Genomic DNA, 20,522 nt, shown 5'->3' with positions numbered 1-20,522 from the left:
AGAGAATTGAAAATGTAAATAAACCTTAGAACATTAAAGATGCACCAACAATTTTAACAATTAACAAAAAAAAAGACTCTCCCAAATCATCAGAAATAGAAAGACTAGAGAAATCAGAAGGCAAAATAAATCAAGAGAATTTCCACTGATTGCTAATAAACCTGATCATCCAAAAATTGAAATATTGAAATGACAAAACAAACTATGATTGGCCTAAATATACCATCTCAGATGGAGACTTCACAATGCCTTTTAAAAAATTGCCCTGTGCCAAATCATTAGTTATGAGCTATGCAAATGAAGATAACTCCTAAATTTCACTAAAGCTGGCTTTAAGCAGCTGGTAGCTCAGTGGATGGAGCACTGGGCCTAGAGTCAGGAAGACTTGAATGCAAATGTGGCCTCAGACACTTAGTGGCTATCTGATCTTGGGCAAGTGACTTAATCTCTCTTTGCCTCAGTTTCCCCATCTGGACAATGAGGCTAATAATAGCGCCTACCTCTTAGGGTTGGTACAGAGATGAAATGAGATACTTATTAAACACTTAGCACAATGCCTGGTATGCAGTAGGCATTTAATTAGTGCCTGTTCTTCCCCCTATGCACTGAAATTGGTGCTGTAAAGTATTAATGAACTAAAGTTTGTGTCAGAATAATCAGAGCAACACCCTTTATAATAGCAAAGAATGTAATTGAATAGTGTTGTGAAATAAGAGAGGATAAATATGAGGAATTCAAGAAAACATGAGATTTGTATTGGGGCAAAGTAACATAACGAGAACCAGTTCTATGTTGTATATACAATTACAACATTGTAAATATTTTAAAATTTTTCCCAAAATGAAATCGAACTACCTTCCAGCTCTCAGGCTGGATTTTATGATCTAATGGAAAAACTAATTAAAGTATGAAGAATGATGAAGCATAATTCTTTAATCACTGCAAAGAGATGGAGGTGAGGGACACGATTCAGAAAGGCTGTTTTATACACAATAACAGACAGTTTCTGTACCAAAGGTTTTTGACACTAAAGTCTAATGGGAGAAGGAAATAATGACTGATATAAAGATAAAGGGCATCAGTAAAACTTTTAAAACTGCCCCTGCAAGAAGGTATTTGGCAAGATAGAACTCCCCAAATTAGTAATTCTGTTTTGTCATCAGAAACTAATTTTACAAAGCTCCAGGTGATTGCTAAACTCTAGATTTTTGCAGTTTCTACCATCTCTTCATATCAGTAAATGTATTAAATTGCTTTTATTTGTTAGGCCCAAAGGGCCTTTACGTAGAAAGCTGGGGAAAAAAGACTATCCCCAGGTTTATGTAGCTTATAATTTGAGGGAGAAACTCACAATAATACATAATATTACCTAATTACATGAAGGGAAAGGTTTTTACTAATAAGAAAGCCTTCTTATAGGAAGTATAATTTGAGTTAGGTTTTTAAAAATTAATTTGAAGCCAGACTCAGGTTCAAATTTTGGTTCTGATATCCTAAGTGATTTGGGGCAAGAAATAACTATTCTGAGCCTCAATTTCTTATTTTGTAAAATGAAGGATTTGGAATAGATTATCTCCAAGACCTTTCCAGGTCTACATTTGTGATCCTATATATAACAAGCAAATTTTCTTTTGAATTTGACCACCTTCTTTGTTTCTATGGCAACCCTACTCCAAGGCCTTATCACTTCATATCTAGAAATTGCTATAGCCTCATAGCCTTTTAGTTACTTTCCTTCCTTACCTTCAGTCTTTCTCTGCTTTAAAGCATGTAATGTACAATTACTAGAATAATCCTTATATACTTCCTTAGATTTATGTACTTGCATATATACATATATATTAGTCATTATCTAGGATAGCACTGAACATCTGTCAACTGCTTATTCTTTTCCACCTCTCTCCTTTTTTCCCCAAGGTAGAAACAACCCTATTCCATGCAAAAATAAACCTACATTATTGGCTCTGTTTCTTCCTAATTTGATTTTCCACAAATTATTCCCTGATCCTCCCATGCCCTACTTAATGTATGCTGCTGGAGTGTGGGAAGCCCTCAGAACTGAGGTCATAACATTACTGTTCCAGAAAGTGTCAGGACAGGCCATGTCTTTATTCTGTACTTCTAACATTTATATATACTTAATGGCAGCTCTAGATCATTGGTCCTAGGATATTAGAGTTAGAAGAAAAACTGGCCCAAGTGGCTAAGTGATGTGTTGAAGATCATAGGAATAGTAAAGTCCTAATTTAAATTGATTTATTTCATAACTTAATATAAATCATTTCAGAGGGAGGAGGGTATGAAAGAGAAAGATTATATATTTCAACAGGAAATGTTTAGTTTTCATTTAAAATTTTGACTTGACCTGAATTTCATATTTAAAATCATAACTAATGAGATTTTCAAATTTGAATAATGGAATGATACCACCCTTGAAACTTAAAATTACCCTAAGACTTTTTGGATACTCTATATATTGCTAAGACTTTTATTTGACTTTCCTCAACAATTGGCATAGTGTTTGGTTTACTGCTTTTTTCTCATAAGTTTGTATCAATAAAATTTCACGTAGGAAGAATTGGGCCCTAAGAAGAATCTTAATTTTAAAATGATTTTTATGTCATCACATTAGTCTACTCAGTTTATTTTATTATACAATTTAGTTTTAGTTTTTGTTGGTAATGAACATTTAGAAAATATCTCAAATTTCCAAAAAGCCAAAAAGGCCAAGACATGACAAAGGAGACAGATTTTTCTAATGTGATTGATGGGTGTAAGTCAAACTTTATTTAGAGGGAAACATTTTTTTTATATGCTATATGTTAGATATGTATCTCCAGAAGCAAGCAATTAAGTACCAGGCATTGTTGCTAGGTACTAGAGAATGAAAAGATGAAGGAAAAACAAACCTTGCTCTCATGAATCTTACTATGTGTAGTCTAATTGGGAATGACATATACACATATAGTTATATACTAAATAGCTATAAAGTCATCAGGAATGCATTAGCAACTTGGGGGAAGAAGACAAGCCCAAAAAATAGTTCGTATAGAAGGCGATATTTGAGCCAAGCTTTGAAAGACAACCATGAATTAATTCTGTGGGGTTAAAGGGAATGGAGAGAGTGTCTCGTAAACCTGGGGGACAGCCACTGCAACGGAACAGAAATAAAAGTGTCGTGTGCACAATTTGTGTGTAAGGCTTAAAATATATTTGATCCTGGAAGTAATGGGAAGCCACTGCAGTTTATTAAGAAGAGGAGAGGTGTGGTCAGACCTTCACTTTTGCTAAATGCCTTTGGCAATTGTGAGGAGGATAGACTGGAGCTGGAAAAGACTTGAAAGTAGGATGACCAATTAGGAGGCAATTTCAATTGTCCTAGCTGGAGGTGATAAAGGCCTGAACTGTGTTGTACAGCTATTATACCATTGGATATTGTCTTTGGACTCATGTATTTCTTGTTCCTGATTCAACATTGTTTATTTTGTATTTTCACCCAATTTCTGCCTCAAAGGCTCCTTTTATTGGCTTCCTTTCTACAAAAGGTCTATCATAATTTTCCCCCTCTCTGTTACCAGTGCCCTCTCCTTAAGAAATCACTTCATATTTGCTTTTTTGCAATTTTTGCATTTTTCTTATTTGTGTTCATGTTGTTTTTCCCTAATAATGAGCAATTAGCAAGCTTTTTGAAGGACAGAGACTTTTTGGTTGTCTTTTGTTTAATTTGTTTAATAAGTGCTTAATTGAATTGTTTTTAGCTAGACTAATGCTAGATTGCTTATCAATTTTTTCTTTAGCTTTTGTTTGCACTCACAATAAGCTAGCATCTATAATTTTTTGGCTTTCATTAAAATCTTCATAACAATTTGACAAGGACTTTATTGGAACCATTAAATTACAAACATGGTTCCTGGCCTTTTGTTGTTTATCATCTGAAATAGAGGTGTCCATTTCGCCATTTCTGCAGTATTGGCCAGCATTTTGCTTTTCACTCCTATTTGCCTACATCTCTTTATCTAATTATTTTAGCCTGGTTTGATTTTATTTTTGTAAGTAAGGAGCAAGTATGCAAGAGCTTTGAAGAATATAGTGGAAAGAACAGAAGAATTCAGAAGGCCTTGATCCAAATTGTGTGACTTTAGACAAGTTCTACTTCTGAAGTTTTCTCATTTGTGTAATAAAGATAATACTTTACTTGCTTCATAGAGTTCTACAGCAAACTCTCTGAAACTTCAAAATGTTACCAAAATATTAACAACAACAATAATAATAAATGGTATTTTATGGTACAAAGAGATTTGCAATGGCCCTAGTTATGCACAAACAGGTCTACCTGTTCATATTTTTAACAAATGAGATGAAATCAAAATTTGACAGAAAAATTATAGTGCTGCTTATGTGTCCATTTCCATACAAGGAGTTCCCTCATGTATAAAATGTACACAACCTGACCAAAAAATAGAACTATAATACATCTATTAATGTATATAACTTTAAAATGAATGTAAAATGATGCCCTTGCTATGCATTCAACTATACCATGCTTTTTCTAAATTGAAAAATGTAATATCTTCTATTTATTTTGTATTTATTTTAGTATTTTTGATGAGTTTAAAGAAAATAATAATTGTCCTCAATTCCTATTGTCCAGAGCCTTCCTACCACCATTTCATTTACAGATGGCATCACTACCACCATATGCCTTAATTATGAGAAAAAGCACTATCAGAGGACTTGATATCTAAATCCTTCTCTGAAAATAATAATACTACCTGTATGACTATTGGCAAGTCACTTAACCTCCTTGGACCTCAGCTTTTACTTGTAAAGTAACAATTGCCCCTTCTAACTTTAAATCTATGATCCTGTGACCTTTTTTAGAACCCTAATTCTAGGCAGTATGATTGATCTTGACTAAAATAAAGTGTCACTAGGCTTCTTTGTAAGTAACTCCTTACTTCCCCAAACCACTAACTAATAGAGAAGAAATAAGACTTAAGAAAGGCAAACAGATTGACTACATTTTACCCCTATTCCTAAGGATCAGTGCTTAATCAGCTCTACTTGTGTAATTAAGTATCTATTGCATATTCTTACCTCTGTGATATAAAGAGAATGGTCTGTTTAGTTTCCAAATGCTCTTCCACATAGAATATATAAACTGCCTTGGTATTCTGATTTATTGCCCCTTGCCCCCATCTCCAGCAACAGGATTCTAAGAACTGCATCAATTGAGGCTATATAGCATCAGCAGAAAGCTGAGAAATTCTGGTTGCTGAGGTAATGATTTATAATATGATAGTGGTTGGTGTTATTTTTTAGTTGTAAATAATCATTTTGTTGTAGCACTAATAAGTGGAACATGTGACATTAAAAAACACATTGCATTTCAGTGTCTAAAACATACTTGAATATTTAATTTTCCTCTTTTAACAATTTCTGTTGTGAGGAGCAACCAAGTAATACAATGGATAGAACACCAAGCCTGGAGTTGTGGGGGCCAGGGTTCAAATGTGACCTCAGACACTTTCTAACTATGTGACCATGGACAAGTCACTTAGCCCCAGTTGCCTAGCCTTTTATTGTTCTTCTGTCTTAGAATCAATATTTAGTATCAATTCTAAGACAAAAGGTAAAGATTTAGAAAAATAATAACATATTGTGAACTGACTGCTGTATGCTTTTCTGTAGGTTTTGGTGTTTCAGATTTTTAGTACTGCCTTGCCTTTATTTTTTTAAATAAAAAGCTTTTCAGTTAACAAAAATATACCAACGCTTTTGGTCACTTTCCCTTACCCCTACTGATAAAGAAAGAAAAACAAAATTCATGTAATAGTGGCAAAAAACAACTGTCTTCATTGACCATATCCAAAAAGAAGTGTCTCAGTGTGCACTTTCATCAAGAGATGTAATCCTCTTATTTAAAAAAAAAAAACAAACAAAAAAACAACCCTAACCAGCCATAACTGACTCTAAAGACTAAAGAGGAGCCATTCATGGAAATAAGAGTTAGCTACCTATATTTCACCTTTTTGAGATTATAGTGGTTAATTTAAATCCAGATATATCCCTTTATATTTATACTAATACAAAGTTTTCTTGTAGCCAAAATATTGAACCTTAAAATAAGAGGGTACTTATTAAAATCAAACTCTATAGTAAAAGTTGTTTTCACTCTATTTTAAATGTTACTTTTATTCATCATATATTTCAAAGGCAACTAGAAACATATTTTAGTATTCAAAGGTTTATACCTATGGTTATCCAGTTTTTGACCATCATGCAAATGTGATTTTATATGGTTTTGAAATGTGTATTTCAGCTAACATCATAAACATGTTATGCTTATTTCCTTTGACCTACGCAAACAAAACAAAAACTGTCATCTCTGGAGTTTATTATAATTGCTGAATTGTGTGGTTATATATAATACAAAACAATTGAATGGCAAAAAATTGTTGTCCATATAAATTGCATATTATTATACTTGTTATTACAATTGTATTCAACCAATGCCATCCAATTTTTAAAAATCTTTTACTCTTTGGAATTTTACCTAAAAAAAGATCTTATTTCTTTCAAAATCATTTACTGATGCTTTAGGCAAACATATCTTTTCCCCCAAAGAAATAACATTTTTTAATTTGGATATGAAGACTTGATTTCCAGCTAATCCTAAATTATGGATGATTTTATTTTCAATCAAATTATTTTGTAAGAAGGGTTTTTGGTGACACTGTTTTTAAGTTCTACCACTCTTCTTGCCTTGATATTATACATGGCAGAAATAACATTACCTCTTAATACCCCCCATACTGTACTTCTGTGTTGAAGATGTCTGTATTTTTTCAGAACGTCATTGCTTTTTTTTCCTTCACTTAACCAGTGTCTTAGCAAGGGAAGGAATAATAAGAGAAGGAGAAGTGGTTGGCTTCAGGCCAAGTCCATAAAGTGTGAAGTCTACAGAGTTTGTCATCACCGTTTGTGATTCTCTGAGTCTGTGACTCTGGCTTGAGTCTTGACTTTTACATTTGGTCGTTTAAGGGCTAGAATAGAGGAAAACCACAGAAGTTTAAACTGTTCTGTGTATTTTTCTATAACTTTTCACTTTGGTGAATTCTCAGAACTTTTATAGCCTATACCAATGGTTCTCAAAGTGTGTTCTGTGGGTGTTTCCTCTAGGTGTGCCATGAAATTTTGATTATTATATTACTGCAAATAAAAGAAAATTTATAAGTAATTTTGTTTAATATAAATTTTACTTGTCCAGCATACATAGTATGATAAGTATAGTATTCACAAAATAAACAAAACTTGCCTATTACAGGTACACAATATCCTCAAAATACGCCAGACCTTGAACTCGCAAAGAACTCAACAAAAACAGCTGCTCTTACTGAAGGGAAACTGCGCATTTGTGAGTCTCTCGACTCTCCCATAGTGTTGCCAACTTAAACATTCAGTATGCTTATTACAAAGAATACTGTGCCATAACCCCTCCCCCCAAAAAATAAAGTTTGAGAATCATTGGCCTATATATACACCATGTAGTCTAGCACTCAGTTATATAATTTTCTCTATCTTTTATGTATGTTTTCTCTCCTTATTTTTCTAAGCTCTGTGAGGACATGTGGTTGTCTCTTTTGCAATCCCCATAGCACCTAGCACTATGCTAGACACTAATGTCTGCTTAAATAGTTGTTGACTTGATTGTAGCAGGAAAATATAGGAGAGATTGTGATGTTCTTTTATTAATACTTGGTTTAAAATCTAGTTTGGGCAGAAACAATATTTTGAAATATTAATTATAGATTTTAAACATTTAAGTACTTGAATTTCGTTTTAAGTTTACTTACATTTCCAGATCATTGTTAATAAAACAACTGTCTTTTAAACAAACTGCAAACAGTAAGATTAATAAGAAAACAAAACTTAATGTTGCAAATGAAGTTATTACAGTACTAATATTCTTTGCATTTTGTTTGTCTTCAAGCAAATGGTTATGAGCCTTAGAGTTTCTGAACTCCAAGTACTTTTGGGCTACGCCGGAAGGAACAAGCACGGGCGTAAACACGAACTTCTCACAAAAGCACTGCATTTGTTAAAGGCTGGCTGCAGTCCTGCTGTACAAATGAAAATTAAAGAACTCTATAGGCGGAGATTTCCCCAGAAAATTATGACACCTGCGGACTTATCTATCCCCAATGTACACTCAAGTCCCATGCCAGCAACTTTATCTCCGTCTACCATTCCACAACTTACCTATGATGGTCACCCTGCAACATCACCATTACTTCCTGTTTCTCTTCTGGGACCTAAACATGAACTGGAACTACCCCATCTTACATCTGCTCTTCACCCTGTCCATCCGGATATAAAACTTCAGAAATTACCATTTTATGATTTGCTGGATGAATTGATAAAACCCACCAGTCTAGGTAAGGTTTCAGTAGTCTTCAATAATGATTTGGATTGTCTTGCTATCTTTGGTGGAGGGCAGATTTTTCATTTTAGACTGCTTCTTTCTGTAATTATGATTAATTTCCCATAAAAATTTATTTGGTTAAGGTTTTTTAGCACCTAGCAAAAGTAGCAGAACTTTTTCTTTTAAAATAAATGCATTAAAAAATTCTTTTTTATTTTTATTCTTTAGGAGGGGAGGTTTTTTAACTTTATGACATAATCAGTTACTTCTTATTCTGCTTCTGTTCAGTAGTTGACAAAAGAAAGCACTAGAAAGATTAAATACAGGAATAAAATCAAACTAGAGCTTAATCTTTGAAATAATACATTAAAATATTTATATGTTAGCTTTACTGATTAAAAAGTTTAAATAAATAAAGTATTGTTTAAAATCAGTTTCTGCTAATACCAATTTCTGGATTTTTTTTTCCTTTTAAGATTTGATGGCATCTATAACAGATTGGTAAATGGTTTTGATTATTCAAATGGGTAAATGGTTTCAGTTATCTAATAGAAAGAAGTTTTTATATTTAAATGTATGATCTAAACTTGTGATCCATTGGAGCTTCTGGATTAAAAGAAATTTTTCAGGTTAGTTTTCAAATTGTGTGTATGGATCATTAGGTAGATATAGCAATACGTTGCCTTCTTATACAGTTATAATATATATTTAAATCGTTTGATGAAATTTCATTCATTGAATTTTTCAGTCTTTCACAATATAATCATGTTGATCAAAAAATCATTTTGATTTGTATATTACTGTTCTATATTAAATATAAGTGACTTTATTTGATTGTTTTACCTACATAGGTGGGTTACTAAAATATTTTTATATCATTAAACAGTATTATTCTATAATACTGGTATTTGGATTTAGGAAATATTGAAGTATTATCTCTTCCCTAGGTAGGTTTTTATGTTATTATCAGAATTTATTTGAACAAAGATTCTAGGAACTATTTTTAATATAATTTCTGCCCTCTATTTTTTAAAAATTAAATTTATTTATTTAGAATATTTTTCAATGGTTTCATGATTCATGTTCTTTCTCTCCACTCTTCCCTCCCTCCTCCCTGAGCTGACAAACAGTTCTACTGGGTTATACATGTATCATTGTTCAAAACCTATTAACATGTTGCTCATATTTGCAGTATAATAAGTCAAAATCCCCAATCATATACCCATCGAACCACATGATCAATCATTTGGTTTTCTTCTGCGTTTCTACTCCCATAGTTCTTTCTCTGGATGCAGATAGCGTTCTTTCTCATAAGTCCTTTGGGATTGTCCTGGGTCATTGCATTGCTGCTAGTAGAGAAGTCCATTACATTCAGTTGTGTCACAGTGTATCAGTCTCTGTGTATAATGTTCTCCTGGTTCTGCTCCTTTCCCTCCGCATCACTTCCTGGAGGTCTTTCCAGTTCACATAGGATTCCTCCAGTTCTTTATTCCTTTCAGCACAATAGTATTCCATCACCATCAGATACCACAGTTTGTTCAGCCATTCCCCAATTGAGGGACCCCTCCCCCCATTTTCTGATTTTTTTTTTGCCACTATAAAAAGTGCAGCTATAAATATTTTTGTATAAGTATTTTTCCTTATTATCTCTTTGGGGTACAAATCCATCAGTGGTATGGCTGGATCAAAGGACAGGCAGTCTTTTAAAGCCCTTTGTCTGCCCTCTTTTCTACTTGACCTTAAAATGGCTGATGTACCTGGGGTGGTTTTTTTTGTTGTTGTTTTGTTTTGTTTTTTAGGTTTAGGTGTTAGAGGTTTTTTTTTTAAAATAATTATAATTGTGCTTATTTTTTCCTTTAGCTCCCAACTCTCAAATGATTTGCTGGTCTTCGTGTAAAACAAGATTCTGATTCATTGTTGTTATAAATACCAGTTGACAATATCATCAGGTGATCCTTGACCCTAATATTTGGTTTGTGTACAGTAGAAATATAATCTGATTCTACATTATGATTTTTTAAGCAGATATTTTTTAGAAATTTTCATAGAAGAATAGATCCTATTTGCTTAAAAGTTACTATAAGAACAATTTTTCAGGTTTGAAATGAGGATCATAATATTAAGATTTCAGTTGTATATTGATTATCTGTTAGTATCTAAACAGTCTAAAAGATCTGTTAAGCTAATGGGAGCTGCAACCCAAAACAAATAAAAAGATTTCTCAAAAGGTCACAAGGCTAGATAGAGGTAGAAGGAACCTCAGAGGCAAACTATTTCAGTCTCTTAATTTTTAGATGAGGAAACCAAGATGTAGGGAAGTTATGACATCCCTCAAGGTCACACAAATAGTGAATGTTAAGAATTGGAATTCAAATTCCGGTCTTTTATCTTCAAGTTTATTGCTCTTTCCATTAGACCATACTGCCTCTAAAATTATAGGACCATGAAATCTAGATGTTGAAGGGTCTTTAGAGTTACCAGCCTTCTAAATATTAAAAATAAGGAAACCAAGGCCAAGAAATATTAAGTGACTTCCCTAACATCATACAGGTAGTAAGTAGTAGAGCTAGGATTAAAATTCAAGTCCACTGACTCCATATCCAGCAAGCTTTCCAATGTATTATTTTCTTCATCCTTCTAACCATTTTATCCTGAAATAGAATTATTTTAAGATATTTTAATTATACAGGTTGTGACTTCTAATTGGGTTTATAAGCATTCTGCATCCATTTTTATACATTAGCCAATGTAGCCCAACATAATCATGATTCACATTTTGTCATGTTATATTGCTTAAGTAATACTACAAGTTACTTTTATTAGTTTGAGCTTTAAAAACTTAGAAATGTACAAAACCTTCAAATACAATAGTAAAAAATCAAAAATAAATATTTCAATGAGAAGAGCCAGTTTTGATAATTTCTGAAAAAGTTTTAAGTTTCTGTAGAATTTTCTGTTCATATTCTTGTATATATATATATATACCCCTCTGGTTAGCTGATAGTACACTTAATAACATTTTTTTTATCTTATTCATCAGAAGATGAAAAAATACATATAAGGAAATGTCCACATACTGTAGGAGTTTACTGGTTATTTTTCAAATTGATTTGAATTGCAGTACATTATGCTAGACAGTGAAGATTTATTGAAATGAAAAAATTACCTGCTTTCTGCCCTCAAAGAACTTTTTAGTAAGGGGATAAGGCAGGTATACAGATTGATCATAAAGCCTCAAGTGCTAAGTGATCATTGGGAATACAAAAGAAAAGCAACAACACAAAAAAACAGTCTCTATTGTCTAGGGACTTACAAATAAATGAGGACAACATTTGAATAAATAGGCATATGCATGAATAGGAAGATATAATAAGCTTGATTGTGATAAATACATATATAAAAGAGAAGTTAAGTAGTAATGGATGAGAAATTAGAAAGGGAGGAGTCACATTTAGGACACTCAAGGAAGAATTCTTAGAGGAAATGGCTCCTGAAGTCACCTGGAAGGAAGAAAAGAATTCCAATAGGACAGCTTTCACAAAGAAATGGGAGAGGGGAAAATAAAATTGGGGAATGATCAATAGTCTGATTTAGCCTGAAAATAGTGTTTGCAATGGGTGATATGAGAAAAGTTTGGAACATGGAGTTGCCAATGCCTACGTATGTTTTTTTAAAAAAAGATTTTGGTGGAAAATTTAATCAGAAAAATGCTTAAGGAAAAGATTGTGTCACCTGGATAGACATACATACATACTCTGTGTGTGTATGTCTCCCAACTAAAAGACCATCTTTTACAGGAAGTCTTTCCCAACCCCTTAATTCCTGTGCCTTCTCTCTATTGATTGTTTCCTACTTATCCTATATATAATAAATGTTTTCTGATTGATTGATAGTAGTAGCCTGGTATGATATTATTGTTTCTTGTTGGTTTTTTGTTATTATTACTTTTTGTTTTTGCATCAGTTCTTTCCTCCCTGGTATACTCCTTCTCTTATTGAAAGTTTGGTGATACAGAACTGAATTCAGGAGAGAGAAAGACTGGATATTTAGATCTGAAAATGTTCTGAGTAGAAATGATGTTTGGAAACATGGGAGCTAATGTAAAGAGAAGGGGATTCAGGGCAAAACTGGGGGATACTCACAGTTAAAGGTTGTAGTATAGATGGTGTCCTAGGGAATGGAGACTAAGAAGTAACGTAGGCAGGAGGAAAGAACCAAGAGACAACAGGAGGAAGGGGAGGGAACAAACATTTATTTAATATTTTCTGTCTGACTGAGCTAAGCACTTTATTATCTCACTTGTCAAATAAATCTCAGCAGTGTCACAAAAACCCAGAAAGAAAAGAATATCCAGGACTGAAGAGTGGTTAGCAGTGTCAGATGTTCTGAGAAGTTTAGAATGAAGATTAAGAAAAGACATTAGGCTTGTGATCACAAATCAGTGGTAACTTTAGGGAGGGCCTGATTGAAGAGGAAAAGAAGTGCAAATGCTGCCTTTATAACTACCAAGGAATTTGGCTAAGAAAGGAAGCTATTTTTAATTATGCCATACCGTATTTCTTAGGAACATATATTTAGAATCAAAAAGTTTAGCTGCCTTTCAATTAAAGTTGATAATAATATATTAAGCACCTATTATATTGCTAATCTCTGCTTTCAGGTAGCTCATAGTCTGTTGGTAGAGACAACATGCAGACAGCTATCTATAAATAAGATATATACAGGATTGCTATTGTTCAATTGTTTTTCATTATGTCTGACTCTTCTTGACCCCATTTGGAATTTTCTTAGCAAAGCTACTAGAGTGGTTGGTTTTCCATTTCCTTCTCAACTTATTTTACAGATAAGAAAATGATTAAGTGTCATATAGCTGGTAAGTATCTGAGATCAGATTTGAACTCAGGAAAATATTTCTTTCTATCTTCAAGGCCCAGAACTCTTATCTACTGCACCATCTAGTTGCCTTATATACAGGATAAATTGGCAGTAATTCCAGAGGGAAAGTGCTATCATTATGAGATTTTTAGCTAAGACTTTAAAGGAAACTGAGAAAACCAAGCAATAGAGATGAAGAGAGAGCATTCCAGGCATGGGAGATAGTCCATGGAAATCCATAATCGATGGAGTAAATGTCTTATATGTGAGGAACATAGAGAAATAAGACTGAATGATAGGAAGGGGCTAGGTTATGAAGGGCTTTCAAGCTAAACAAGATTTCATATTTTTTCCTGGAAGTGATAGGGAACAGCTGGTATTTGTTTATTGACTAGGGAGGTGACATGATCAGACCTGTGCTTTAGGAAGATAAATTTAACGGCTGAGTGGACAATGGATTTGAAAGAGAGAGGCCAACCACCTGGCTCTTATATTAGTAGTCCAGACATGAGGTGATGAGGAACTGCTAGGAAAGTAGAGTGTCAGAGGAGAGAAGGGAATGTATATAAGAGATGTCAAGGAGGTAGAATAAATAGGACTTGGCAACAGATTGGTTATGAGGAAGCTGAGAGAAAGTAAGGAATTGAAGATGGTTAACACCTCTGTGGCAAGTCTGGGTGACTAGGAAGATGGCAGTGTCCTCTCCCTTAATAAGAGATCTAGGAAGAGGGTTTCTACTTCCTTCATCATGTTTCCCTATCTCATGATTCTCTTCCTCATTCCACTTTATCCTTTGCATGACCATCTCAATGATTTCCTTAAGTGTGAAGACACGACTATGCCACTCTTTTACTGAATCAACTCCAATAGCTCCCTTGCCTCCAGAATAGAATATGGATTCCTGGTTAGCTTTTAATAGTGTGGCCTCAACCTATTTTTCCCATGTTGTTCTTTATTACTTCCCTTCTTATACTCTGATCTAACCAGTTGATATTCTTTCTCTTCTTCACATGTGCCACTCTCTTTCCCTTTTTTGTGTATTTGTACTGGCCATCCTTCCATGTCTGGAATGTACTCCTTTGGTTCATAGAGTCTCTTCCTTTAAGATGTAGCTGAAGCATCACTTTTTATATGAAGCCTTTACTGATATCCTTCCAACTGCTGTTGCCTACGCCCAAACCACTTTGTGTTTCTTTTACATTTTATTTTCATTATATTTATTATATGTATGCTAATATGTGTATTTTGTCATCTCCCACTTCAGAGGCAGGATTATTTAATTCTTTGTATTTGCATCTATCCCCAGTACCCAGAATTGTGCCTGGAGCATAAGTAATTGATTAATAAATGCTTGTTTACTGATGGATTGCTATTGTAAATATGTGTGTATGTCTTCTGATTCTGCTTATTTCATAACTGGTTCATACAGGCCTTCTCAAACTTCTGAATCCTCTTACATTATGTATATATACTATTTGTTAACACTTTAGATGAATTTGTTTTCTTGCATAATTCCAAATTGTTTTCCAGAACAGCTATAACTCAGTTTTACCAATAGTGTAGTGGTGTGCATGTCTTCCTAAAAACCATCCAACATTGACTTTCCATCATTTTTCATCTTTATTAACTTTTGCTAAGTATGAGAAAGAACCTCACTTATTTTAATTTAACTTTTATTTTTTGTGATTTAGATTTCCTTATATTTTATATATAACACATTTAAATAATGTCACATATGATTGTATTATATCATTATATATTAAATATATAGCATATATTTAATGTATAAAACTGAGAGTTTGCTATTTTATTTTGGAAATCTTTTTGAGGAATCTTTTTTTTTTTTTTTAATTTTTACTGATTCTTAGTGATCTCCTTTTCCTTTTTAAAAAGACATTTAAAAACTAACAGTATCTCTCAATTTTTTCATGAATTGAATATCTGTCTCACCAGTTTCAATATTCTACCCTCTGCCCTTTAAAATAAAAACAAAACAGAATAAGACATTTTTTGTTTATGGTCCTGTGATACATCACCATTTGCCAAGATTTTTCTAAGATTGCCAGTCTTGACTCAGTAATCACATCTGCTAATTCATTGAGTAGCCTGTTCTCTACCATACTTATTTATGTGTATGTTTATACATGTATGTGTACATATATAAGTATATGTATTTATATAGAGAGAATATGAGATGGCATATTAACATGTGTGTGTAATGTCCAATATATACACATTTTGTTCTTGTTCATTTGCAGCTGACTTTTTGTGATCCCATTTGGGGTTTTCTTGGCAAAAATACAGGGGTGATTTGCCATTTCCTTCTTCGGTTCATTTTACAAATGAGGAAACTGAAACAAACAAGATTAAATGACTCTCTTATGAGTCTTATTTTTGTCCTTATTCCTTATATTCTTAAGGAATATATTCTTATACTCTTATTCTTAGTCTTATTCCTTTTGACTATTCTAGCAACCAAGTTTCAGTTATACTTAAAAGAAAATTAAATTCAAAGTTTAGGTGTTAATCACTACATCATATATTTCATAGCATTTTTTAATCAATCAACAAGCATTTATTAAGCATCTACCCTGTACCTGACATTATGCTAGATACTGAAGGCACAAAGACAAAAATGAGACCTTGCCTTCAAGGAGCTAGTTCTATTAGGGAGATTAAATGTAAAATAACATGTAAAATAGTTACAAGATTATGAAGAGACACACACTAATTGGAATCCAGGAAGGAAGAGTATTAAAGATGAGTTTTGAAAGAAACTAGTAATTCTAAGAACTGAAGGTGAGGAGACCATGCATGCCAAGCATAGGGGACAAAGGGGACAAACTATCCAAAGTCAGAGTCAGAAAGGAACTGGAATATCTTATGTGAATAGGAAGGTCATTTTATCCAAGAAGGGAAGAACAATGTGTGATTAGGCTGGTAAGATAGGTTGGGGCTAGGTTGTAAAAGGCTTTAAACACCAAACAGAGGAATTTATATTTGACTGTAGAATGAATTGAAAGCCACTGGAGTTTGTTGAGCAGAGAAGTAGGATGAATAGAATAAGAGGAATATTTCTTTGGCACCTTTGTGGAGACTGGATCAGAGAAAAGATAGTTTTGAGTCAGAGGAGACTTGTTAGGAACATGAGGTAATGAGGGCCTAAATTAGTAATTAGCTTTTTGAGTAATAGAGAAAGAAACTGATAGGAAAGATGTTGTAAAGGTAAAATCAATAAGATTTGTCAACCATTGTATGTGTATATGTTAAGACAAAAATGGAAATGTTTTCACAGCATCTTATTAAACAGTTTGAATTGAAGCAAAACTATAATCCCTGTCCTTAAGTAAGTTACTTTTTTCTGGAGAATAGCCATCTATACAGATATATTAGTAGTTCAGGCAGAATTCAGATGAGGGAAAACAGTTAACAGGATAAGGGGATCTTTTTTCTTTCTTTTAAATTTTAACATTCTTTTCATTTTGAATCCCAAGGAGAAACACAGAAGAAAAACAACTGCTTGAACACATGGGATGATGGGGATATTATTGGGGATGTAGACACTAAAAGATAACTTTAGTCCAATTATCAATAATATAGAATTAGGTCTTAATCAATGATACATGTAAAACCCAGTGGAATTATGTGTCGGCTAAGAGAGGTTAAGGAGTTTTGGGGGAGAGGGAAAGAACATGAAACATGTAACTATGGAAAAATATTCAAAATTTAAATTTAAATAAAATTTTTTTAAAAAGACATAGAAAAATTTTTTTGCATCCCAAGTTATCTCCCTCACCATTGACAAGGCAAGCATTCACATTATACATGTGAAGTCATGTAAAACATATTTCCATATTAATCATGTTGCAAAAAAAGTAAAAAATAAAGAAGATGGAAAACATACACACACACACACACACACACACACACACACACACACACACACACACACACACACTTCAGTCTGCACCCAGAGTCCATCAGTTCTTTCTCTGGAGGTGGATAGCATGTTTCATCATGAATCCTTTGAAATCTTCATGGATCATTGTATTGAACAGAGTAGCTAAATCTTTCACAATTTGCCATTGTTACAATATTGCTATTACTGTATACAGCCTTCTCCTGATTCTGTTCACTTTTCTTTGTATCCTTTCATAAAAATTTTCCTAAGTTTTTTAGAAACTATACAGATAAGGGCAGTCTTAATAGAGCAGGTGGTACCTAAGCTGGCCTATGGAGGAAAGACCAGTATTCTTAGAAGTAGAAATGAAGAAGGGAGTGTATTCCAGGCATGGGGGAAGTGAACAAAAGCAAAGGAGAAATGGAATATCAATTTCAGGTAATGGCTAGTAATCTATATTTTTTAATAATGTGTAGTTGTCAAGTGGGATATTATTGTGAAAGAATAAGAATATTGTTTGTAGTATTTGTTAAAAGGGATGGATTCTTAAGGGAGGTGGTGGTTGGGGAGGTGGGAGTGGTGGGAGGTGTGGAGTGTATTTGGAAAGTAAAGTGATATAAAATGAAAGATAGCAATGATTTTTTGAAAAGCAATACTTTGGTGCAAATATTTTACTTCCATAGGTCATCTTTATGTATTATCCAACTATGGAATTTATAGCACATAGTTCAAAAAGCCCAATAAGAATCTTTGTTATCTTTTCTTAAAAAATCTTTAATCCTACCTTAGATAATACAGTGACATTACCATTACAAACAAAGGTTATAAAACATTGCATTTTACCTCTGATTATCTTTTTCCTTTCAAAATGAATAGGCTATTAATAATTTATACTTGGACACACTCTCTTATCTTTTCTTATCTGACATTCATAGAAAATCCAGGCAAAATCTCTTATACAATGACCAAAATAACTAATAACTCTTCTGGAAGCAAGTGGTTTGATTTAGGCCTCCATGAACCAATAAGTAAATTAGTACAAAACAGTAAAATTGAGTTACTCCTTTTTTCGCTTTGAAAGTAAAAGGGAGCTTTTATGTGAAATTGTATGATTTGTTTAAAAGGCTACTTTCTGTAAAAGGTTCTTCTGAGTTTGAGTGACATTCCATGTTCTTTAATTAGTCTTTCTTCTAGTTGGATTTACAAGATAGTTCTGTTGCACATAATTCTTTGGTTTTTTTATGCCTCTAAAATTAATTGAAAAATGTAAGATGGTGACTAGCAGTGCCATTTAAAAGAAGCATTCTCTTGAGGTAAGAATAATTTAAAAGTGATTTTTCCTCCTTCTGAATCACAAATTAGGGTATCAAAAGACATTTTGTCAACCTCTATTTTGGAGGCAGCATGCTACATGAAAAAGCTCTTTGGCTTTGGAGTCATAGGACCTGGGTTAAAAAATCCTTCCTCTGAGTTCTGGGTTAAGATGGCAGCAGAGTAAGAAGCAGCTCTTAACCTCTCCTGACCAAAACACACAAAACTCCTCAAGGGGACATAAAAACAAGTCCAAACGAACAGAGGAACCCCACAACAGGGCACAGCGTGGAAGGTACGTGGAATCGAGACATTTCCAGGCTATAAAGGGCTCTCACTAAATCGCAGGCTGAGCAACCACCCCACCCCCAACCCCTCCACACACAACACCTATAGCGCCGAAGCCAGCTAAAAAGAAATAGAGCAAGTTTGGGGCACCCATCGAGTCATTGGCAGCTCCGGGGCCTGTTCCTGAGAGCAGCAAGATTTAGAACCCCAATAAGCCAAAAAACGCACGCGAAATCTGAGCCCGGGAGCAGAGTGGACGCAGGGCGCAAAGCGCGGGCTGAGAGTGCAGGCACGGGTGGAGGTGTGGGTGGAGGCAGACAAAGCCAGGAGCTAAAGCTCTGAAACCCTGAGTGGGGAACCAGCGTGGACGGGTGTACGACTGTGGAAGCAGCGCCCTGAGACTTGTAAAGGAACCTCTGGCCTCAGAGGATCAAGCAAGGAGGTCCAGCAGGGGGCTTGACCTTGGAAAAAACCAGAATTCAGACCTCAGGAGCCAATAGACCGCGGACAAACCCTGAGCACGAGGATAAACCTGAGAAGCTGCTGGGCTAACAATGGCTACCCAGTCTCAGGAAGCTCAGAAGAGAAAGAATAACAAGAAAAAGAAGTCTTTAACACTCGACAGCTTTTACACAGAGAAAATCCAGACAACCGAGCAAACAGAGGAGGAGAACAAACAAGCATCTGAACCCTCCTCAAATAAGGAAAACTCCTCACAAGCTATGGAAGAGTTCAAAACTGAGATTTTGAGGAAAATGGAAGAGATCTGGCAAGAAAATAACTCTTTAAAAGGTAGAATCTTGCAAATGGAAAGTGAGGCTCAGAAACCAAATGAACTGATAAGCAAATTGAACACCAGAAATGTCCAGATTGAAAAGGAATACGAGAAGATTATGGCTGAAAACCAGAAGATCATAGCCGAAAACCAGAAGATCATAGCCGAAAACCAATCCCTAAAGGCTAGAACTGAGCAATTAGAAGCTAATGATCTCTCAAGACAACAAGAACAAATAAAACAAAGTCAAAAGACTGAAAAAATAGAAGGAAACATGAAATATCTCAATGAGAGAGTGACAGACCAAGAAAACCGGTCTAGAAGAGACAATTTGAGAATAATTGGTCTTCCAGAAAAACCAGAAATTAATAGAAACCTGGACTCCATACTAACAGAAATAATCCAGCAAAATTGCCCTGAAGTCCTACAACAAGAGGGCAATATAGACATTGAAAGGATTCATAGAACACTTGCGACATTCGATCCAGAAAAGAAAACACCCAGAAATATAATTGCAAAATTCAAGAGTTTCCAAGCAAAAGAAAAAATCTTACAAGAAGCCAGAAAGAAACAATTCAAATATCAAGGAGCACCAATCAGGATCACACAGGATCTGGCAGCCTCCATGCTAAAAGATGGCAAGGCTTGGAATACAATATTCAGAAAGGCAAGAGAGCTGGGCCTGCAACCACGGATCAACTACCCATCAAAATTGACTATATATTTCCAGGGGAAAGTATGGGCATTCAACAAAATTGAAGAATTCCAGGTATTTGCACAGAAAAGACCAGGGCTGAATGGAAAGTTTGATATCCAACCACAAAAATCGAGAGAAACATGAAAAGGTAAATAAGATACAGAGGGGAAAGAAAGAAAACTTATAATTTTTAAATTTGCCTTTTTAAGGGCCTCAGTGAGATCTAATTATCTGTATTCCTATGTAGAGA

The 20,522-nt window shown here is 34.1% G+C and overlaps 1 protein-coding gene across 1 annotated transcript in view; it reads left to right on the top strand.

Annotated features, from left to right (window-relative positions):
• Window positions 1-7,361: 7,361 nt before the first annotated feature.
• The window catches only part of PIAS1 (protein inhibitor of activated STAT 1), a 126,662-nt gene continuing 113,501 nt past the window's right edge, over window positions 7,362-20,522 (top strand). The window contains exons 1-2 of the mRNA XM_044665326.1: window positions 7,362-7,417; window positions 7,994-8,438. Coding sequence (XP_044521261.1) covers window positions 7,997-8,438 — 442 coding nt within the window. The 5' untranslated portion in view covers window positions 7,362-7,417; window positions 7,994-7,996. The remainder of the gene's footprint in view (window positions 7,418-7,993; window positions 8,439-20,522) is intronic.

This window comes from Gracilinanus agilis, chromosome 2 (genome assembly GCF_016433145.1).
Source record: "Gracilinanus agilis isolate LMUSP501 chromosome 2, AgileGrace, whole genome shotgun sequence".
Taxonomy (NCBI): Eukaryota; Metazoa; Chordata; class Mammalia; order Didelphimorphia; family Didelphidae; genus Gracilinanus; species Gracilinanus agilis.
Note: the sequence above shows the minus strand (reverse complement) of the source record. Positions and strands in the feature narration are given on the sequence as shown.